The following is a 7,858-nucleotide window of genomic DNA, read 5'->3' as shown; positions in this document are numbered from 1 at the left end:
TTGTTCATTGTAATGTTATGGAATTGGTTGTAATGTTTATGATGATTGTTTATGATGTTTTCCTGTAATTGTCACTTTATTTGTGGCCGATACTGAATAAAAAAGTGTATCACTCCAAGGACTGTGTCAGGTCGTCGTTATAGGTTAAGTAGCGGTGCCTTGGAGTGGAAGTGTGAGTGGGGGTATCGGTCACTGTTATCTTGGGTGGAGGGAGGTTTTACTGGTTGAGGGGAGGGTGGTTTGAGTGTAGTAAGTGGGAGCAGAGTGAACGCTGCTAGGTCATGTTTATACAGTATGACTTATTTCGTATTTTGGCATGAGCACATGGTAGCATGAGGGTGGCTATGATTCACACACTGCAAACCGTTCAATTAATTTATCATCACGTTTTTTGTAATGTTTTCTAGACTTGGTCTTGACCACCTTTTGCCTTGATAAAAAGCTCATTGGTGATCTCTAAATGTTAGCTTCATGGTGTATGTCTAATAAACACTGCATCACATAAAGGAAAGTAGTGGCTTATTAGATTCCATAAATATTCTACACAGATGCACTCCACATACTAATAGGGACCACACTTAAAGTACCCCTGAATTAAGGAAAAAATACTGAATGAATGGGCTAGAGTCTTCCTTAGTTTCCTGATGCTGCTCGTTGTCTTCTGGGCCTCTCCTTTTCCTGGTCCTCTTCTCTCCCCAGCTTCCAAAAGATCCTCTGAGCAGCACCAATCAATTCTAAACTGATCATGTGTTTTGAAGCACACATCGGCACTGAAAGAAAGCACTCGTGGATGAGCGCTTACTTTTGCAGCGCATGCATGGTTCGGGAACTCACACCTGGGCAGTTCTGAATCACTCCATGATGCTTGGGGGAACTTCTGGAAAAGTATTACACAAAGGGATCCAGATGAATACTTAGAGCATCGGGGACAGGGAACAGGAAGGACACACACTTTGGTCTTTCTTAATAAAAAGAAAGTTGAGGCATAAGCCTTGAAAATCCTACGCACATATAGTTTCTAGATCTGTAGGTCAGTATAAGGTTAAGCTATATTTGCAGATGTAGGCCCAGGTATGGGTAGCCTAGCCCTAAGGACAGTGTCATGAGTAATGCCCGTGGCTGTTGCTGCAGTATGTCAGCTTCCTGCAGGCTCCAACATGCCTATTAAGCCTGCAACACATAGCTAACTGTAGAACACATGTAGAACACACTGTAGAACACATAGCTAACTAAGAACAGCAGTCGCCAGCGACAGTGTCACTCTTCAAAAATGTTTACAGCCTTCACGTGTTTGGCAGCTGGAAGTGGATCAACTATGCATGTGTCAGCTACTTGTCCCAATTTCTTGAGACATGACATGGCAACATGTTACTGCAGCAGTTGCTGTGTGACATTGCTGATATACAGCTAGCCATTTTTAGATCTATGAGAAGCAGGTTTTATTCTTCTACATTAGTCTGGGCCTGTCAAGTAGCAGGAAACACTGATCTCTCTGCTGCAACTGCCATGACATGAAATGTGGATTGTTCATTAGACAGAAGAGCTGATGGTTTGTCGAACTCTGCAATCTGCAATTAAAGAGAGAAAAAAACTTGGTATTATAAATTAAACAATTTTTCAAAAATAAAGTTGTATTTTATCAAACTTTACTCCAGATTCCTATCTGGTACTGTTTTGGAGATACTGCCACAGCCTTTCCTGTTAGTTACCATGCTGACTTCTTCACTCTTTTAGCATCGGTTATTGGGACATTTTTAGGCAAAAGCAACTAGGCAGCTGCACAGGTGCATAAGGTACCACTTGCAGGAGAGGGTGCCACAAAATAAGCCATTAACACTTTTATTTATGGAAAGTTTATAGACAGCTGCAGGTTACATAATGAAAGGGATGACATAGAACTGTAGACTGGTAGGATAAGTTGTAACACTTAAAGGGAACCTGAGGGGAGAGTGATATGGAGGCTGCCATATTTATTTCCTTTTACACAATACCAGTTGCCTGGTAGTACTCCTCCTAACCCTGTGTCTCTAATACTTTTAGCCACTGACCCTGAACAAGCATATGCACATCAGGTACTCTGACTCGGGTTTTACTGGATTAGCCATATGCTTGTTCCAGGGTATTGACTCAATGTATGCCAGGTGTATGTTAAATATCGGCTATTGGGTGCAAAACTGGACAATTCGGGCACCCACTAACCTTCCTGGCGGTAAGCCCAAGCTGAGCTCAGGCTATGCCGCGCAGGAGGATTTCTCAGGCCCTGCTGGCCCGATTTGCATAATTTTTTTTTGCAACACGCAGCTATCACTTTGCTACCCGCCGATTAGCCGCCGATCGCCGCAACGCCCCCCCAGACCCCGTGCGCTGCCTGGCCAATCAGTGCCAGGCAGCGCTGAGGGGTGGATCGGGACTCCCTTTGACGTAACGACGTCGGTGACGTCATCTCGCCCGTCGCCCTGGCGACGGGGGAAGCCCTCCAGGAAATCCCGTTCTTTGAACGGGATTTCCTGATCAAAGATCGCCGGAGGCGATCGAAGCGGGTGGGGGGATGCCACTGCACAGCGGCTATCATGTAGCGAGCCCTAGGCTCGCTACATGATTTTAAAAAAAAACTAAAAAAAACAAAACTGCTGCGCTGCCCCCTGGCGGTTTCTAATAAACCGCCAGGAGGGTTAAATAGTAGGGGAAATTTTCATTTTGAGAATCAGTGTTTGTAAAACCTTTAAATAGTGGGACATTTTTCATTTTGAGAATCAGTGGTTTGTAAAATATAGTTTCTAATTCGTTTTGACTATCATTTTTTGTAAATTATCGTTTTAACAGTTTTAACATTTTGAAATCCTTTTTGAGGATTCTAGTTTTATAAATTATTGTTCTAAAATTTAAATTATCATTTTAACCGTTTTAAAATATTGAAATTAATTTTGAGAATTATAATTTAGTAAATTATTGTTTTGAAATATATTATCTTAAAAATGAATTGCTTATGGTTTTGAAATGTATTATCTTGCAAATATACAGTTTTTTTGTATTAGGGTGTATTAGGGTCTTAGGGTTAGGCACCACCCTAGGGGGTGTAAGGGTTAGGCATCACTGGGGGGGTCTTAGGGTTTTGTACCACCAGGGAAGTATTAGGATCAGGCAACCCCAGGTGGGTTCTTAGGGTTAGGCACCACCAGGGGGGGGGCCTTAGGGTTAGGCACCACCAGGGGAGTCTTAGGGTTAGGCAGGCCCAGGGGGGTTCTTAGTGTTAGGCACGCCCAGGGTGGTTCTTAGGGTTAGGCACCATCAGGAGTTTTTAGGGTTAGGCACCACCAGGGAGGTTCTAAGGGTTAGGGATAGGTAGAGGGAGAGTTCTCTGTGAGAGTAGGGTTAGGTTTAGTAGTAGTACAATATAATACATAATATTTATCAGTGTTTTACTATGCTTATTACAACTGTAAATACATTTTCTTTTTCTTTGTTATATATTTTGCGATTTTAGTGTCACCCAGCACACTTTTTATTACCGTCATTTTAATATATTTATTATTCTATTTCAGATAAAGATGAATAAATGATAAAAATAACCTAAATATTTGGCTTTGCAATACATAAAAACATTAAAAATGACTTAAGAACCAATTGCTGATTTTAACCTATATTTACTTGCAAACCGATATTTTCCTTATCATTGCCGTAAAACAATGATTTTGGCTTTATCCTGCGTCCTTTTTTCACAGCGCCTATATTTCATGCATGCCTTAAAACACCCCCAACTTTGCTGGAAGCCACTCCATTATTCACTATTCTATTGTCACTCTTCCCCTCTCCATAGAAACAGTACACACTACCTGGTTGTATCTAAGTGACATGACTGTATATCACTTGTTGCCCGGTCTGTAATCCTAGCTAGCCCGACTGAATCTTATTAAAAAAGCCAGGTGATGATAAGCGGTAAGCAAAAACTGCTATCTTGCTTAGGGCCCCATTTCATCTTAATCCTTTTCTGAGCTCCATATAAATGTTTGAGCATCCTAGATAGATATCTTTCAACTAAACAATTTTACTTACATTTCCATGGTCCATCACCATTATCCGATCACAGTGGTACACAGTATTAAGGCGATGTGCTATGATGAGCACTGTGCATTCACTAAAGGCATCACTAATTGTTTTTTGAATTAGCGCATCTGTTTCATTATCAATAGCAGCAGTAGCTTCATCTAATAGTAATATCTGAATAAGAGAAATATAATATGGTATATGAGAAATATTACAGTGTGAACACTAAACTGATGATAACAAAACTGAGAGTGTTGTAAAACTTTAACATTACCCCATTTAATAAGATTTTTACCAATCGACTCTGCAAAGTGCGCAGTGCTTCAGAAGACGCTCAGGTGAGCGAAATGTTCGTCAGGCAGTCCATCAGTCCCACCTCACCCCACAGCCTCTGGATCGGGTAAGAATTTTTATTGCAAGCACGAAGTGTGTAAATTGCTATAGCCGGATACAATAAAGCTGCTTTTTATTACTTCAAGCTGCAAGTGCCAATCTGCTTTCACCTTTTGATTATCATTTCAGATGAATCCTCACCCAACACTATTAAGTCTCCATTTTTACCACTTCTGCTTCATTGTGCTCCACACATTTTCCCACCGCCCACCTCCTTATTGACAGATTGCATTGTCAGCCTAAAGGCTAGCAACGTATTTGTACAGACCTGGCTATGAGCTGTTATCCAAAGGATCGTGTCCCGATCCCTGCTGGGCGACAGTAATCTAATGTGTGTAACCTGCTTTAGGGTTTTCATTGGCCAATGAATGGCACATGTTTACCACTTATATGTAGTATGAAAGTTCATCTACAATCTATTCATAGTATTTAAAGCAACAGAGGCAGCCAAACTATCCCAGGGGAAAAAAACACATATATAAGAAGATAACTACTTGTTATGTAATTACTTACATATGTATTGTACTGTCAACGTTTTGATTTTAGTGGATTGTATATACAGTAGTTAAGAAAGAGAATTCTGTTCCTGCCATTTGCTATCGTGATTCCATCTAACTGAAAACAACCCTGATGTAATTTCCTCCGGTGCTTTTTTTTTTCTGCTCTCAGACAATCCCTCAACCCTGAACTACCCTCAGCCAATCAGTGAGGAGCAGGAATGTGGGAGGGGTGATGACAAGCTTCCTTTTTGTTGGCAATGGCAAAAATAGAGCCAGGCTTACTGAGATGAGATTTATTACAGCAGAAACATTTCTGACTAGATTGGAGTGCTTGCAATGCAGGGTAAGGTTGCAGGCTGCATATTAAACACAGAGCAGTGGGTAAATGTAATTTGATTTTGTGGCTGACAATCTCTCTTTTAAAATCAGTCGGGCCTCATACTACACAGAACTTAAAGTGGTAAAATTGGCCAATCAAAATTTGCCCACTGCCTAGCCAGCCTTACTGGTGTCATTTGTCAGATAGTGGTGAATGTTCAAGAGAAAGAACATATTATAAATGGCTATTAAATGCATATAAAAATACACTTCTAGACTGTTAAAACTAGTCTGCAAAGGAAAGTAAAGATTATCAACCAGTGAGCAATAATATGTTGACTGCCTTGAACTACTAACTATATCTTTAAGATCAACTGAACCCAAAACTTGGAAAAGGAAAATTCTAATAGCAATTAGGTTTTAATAATTATACATAAACAGTATACAGAAGCAAAGTGGTGAATAGAAAACATTTCAAGCACAAGATATGGTTACACCACAACAGTACAGCTCGATTCCTCTCCTCTCTTGGAATCAGTTGATGGGCAGGTCACTCGGGTGTGACCCTGTGGCACACAAAGTAGGAAAAGCAATAGATGCCAGACTACATTTCCTGTATTCTATGCATTACAGCAGAAATCTTGCATCTACATAAAGAGATAGAGCTTTTGTGGCAGAACGTAGTTGATGTAAGTGGTAAGAGCGGAATTTGGTAACAAGAAACTAGAAGCTCGTCTTAAAGGAGTCGTCGGGAAAAAAAAATTTCACTTACCTGGGGCTTCTACCAGCCCCATGCAGCCATCCTGTGCCCTCGTAGTCACTCACTGCTGCTCTGGTCCCCCTCTGTCAGCTCGTTTAGTTTTTGCCGACCTCGGGGTCGGCGGGCCGCATTGCGTACATTTTTACGCATTCCCGCTGGTGCAGTAACATAAACGCATGCGTTTTTACGCATTAGCGGTTCAACGCGTAAAATTTTACACATTGAACCACTAATGCGTAAAAAACGCATGCGTAAATGTTCCTGCACCAGTGGGAATGCGTAAAAATGTACGCAATGCGGCCCGCCGACCCAGAGGTCGGCAAAAACTAAACGAGCTGACGGAGGGGGACCAGAGCAGCAGTGGGTGACTACGAGGGCACAGGATGGCTGCATGGGGCTGGTAGAAGCCCCAGGTAAGTGAAACTCATTTTTTTTTTGCCTGATGACTCCTTTAAGTCTTTATTGTTAGGTGCAGAAATGCAGCCAGGGAAAGCGACTGCTTTTTTAAATTGAGTTCAGTTCAGATCCATAGGAAGCAATAAAAATTACACAAGTCAATATGATGGCTCTGGTAATGCGCCTTGTTCTATTTTGGGTTTAGTGGTGCTCTAAAGCAAAATATTTTCATTGCACTGTTTTCATTAGTAAAAAGTTTCTGTTACCTGTAGCAGCAGAAAAGGCAGAGAAAGTGGTGTTTAGGATGCAATTATATAAACATTATCTTAACTATTTGCCTACCTTAGTGTTTCTAAGTAATGCCCGGGCCATGCACAGTAGCTGCCGTTCTCCAATGGAAAAATTACCACCATTTTCTGCTACTTGAAAATGCAGCTGTCCCTGCAGCTGTGCCACCTGCAACATGTAATAAAACATATTCAGTATTTTTATGCCACATACACACTTAAAACTTAACCAAACCACTGTACAAGCTACAAGTGGGTTAGTTGTGCCAGACTGTTGTACATTCCAGTTTTATAGAGAATCTGGTCCTATCATCTAACAAGAATGGTAAAAGGTATTTCCTAATATTCCAGCTGGGGCCAGTTTTTACATCTCGGTTGCCTGTAGGCACGTTCTGGCAACTTAGACTTCGCCTTCCACCAAAACCTTAAATCCCAATGCAAATGGGGGTTCACTTGTCAAATCGCTGGCTGCCCCCATTTCCCAGCCCCTGCAGCTGTCACTCCGCCCCCCCCAACCAAGAATGCTCGCTATCCTGGAACTTTGCTGACATCAGCACTATTCAATCTAACTCCCTATACTCTGGGGACTGTGACGTCAGTGTGTGTGGCAACAGGATGGTGAGTTTGTGAAACTGTGAAGGCCGTCTTCTCAGCACACTGGTACCTCTAGGATGGTGGCTAGTGTACCTAGTGCTAAATCCAGCTCTGATCCCAGCACTCAGATAATTAAAGCAGAGCTCCTGGCATAAGCAAAGTACAGTGCTAAAATGTGTGTTTTTTTCTGCTAGATAATTTGTAATGTAATTGTGAGTACAGATTCACAAACCTTTGCAGCATGGCAGAGCCAGTAAGGTATTTATGCGTTTTTCCAATTCCTGTATTATCTACCTTACCATAATGTGACAATGCTGGATTATTCTGTCATAGTCACCTATCTCATGTGGCATGTATTTGTAAATGATCAGAATTACATTTTGCAGGTAAGCTATATATGTGTGACAAAAACTGCCTCATGTCTATGGCTAGAAACAACTGAACTTCGGGACTTAACTGTGCAGGCGAGCGCAAATCAAACAACCCGATTTCTTAGACATTTTGAACATACCGTACTAGCAGTTTAGCCTTACTATTTCATGTGTGACCCTTGTTGGTCACTATAT

The 7,858-nt window shown here is 41.5% G+C and overlaps 1 protein-coding gene across 5 annotated transcripts in view; it reads right to left on the bottom strand.

Annotated features, from left to right (window-relative positions):
• Positions 1-502: 502 nt before the first annotated feature.
• The window catches only part of LOC137546135 (ATP-binding cassette sub-family C member 5-like), a 145,608-nt gene continuing 138,252 nt past the window's right edge, over positions 503-7,858 (bottom strand). For all 5 annotated transcript variants that reach the window (XM_068268193.1, XM_068268192.1, XM_068268194.1 and 2 more), the window contains exons 28-30: positions 6,754-6,867; positions 4,054-4,218; positions 503-1,568 (exon numbers count right to left, since the gene is read on the bottom strand). In XM_068268193.1, the coding sequence (XP_068124294.1) occupies positions 1,467-1,568; positions 4,054-4,218; positions 6,754-6,867 (381 nt within the window). In that variant the 3' untranslated portion in view covers positions 503-1,466. The remainder of the gene's footprint in view (positions 1,569-4,053; positions 4,219-6,753; positions 6,868-7,858) is intronic.

The sequence above is a fragment of the Hyperolius riggenbachi genome, chromosome 2 (assembly GCF_040937935.1).
Source record: "Hyperolius riggenbachi isolate aHypRig1 chromosome 2, aHypRig1.pri, whole genome shotgun sequence".
Taxonomy (NCBI): Eukaryota; Metazoa; Chordata; class Amphibia; order Anura; family Hyperoliidae; genus Hyperolius; species Hyperolius riggenbachi.
Note: the sequence above shows the minus strand (reverse complement) of the source record. Positions and strands in the feature narration are given on the sequence as shown.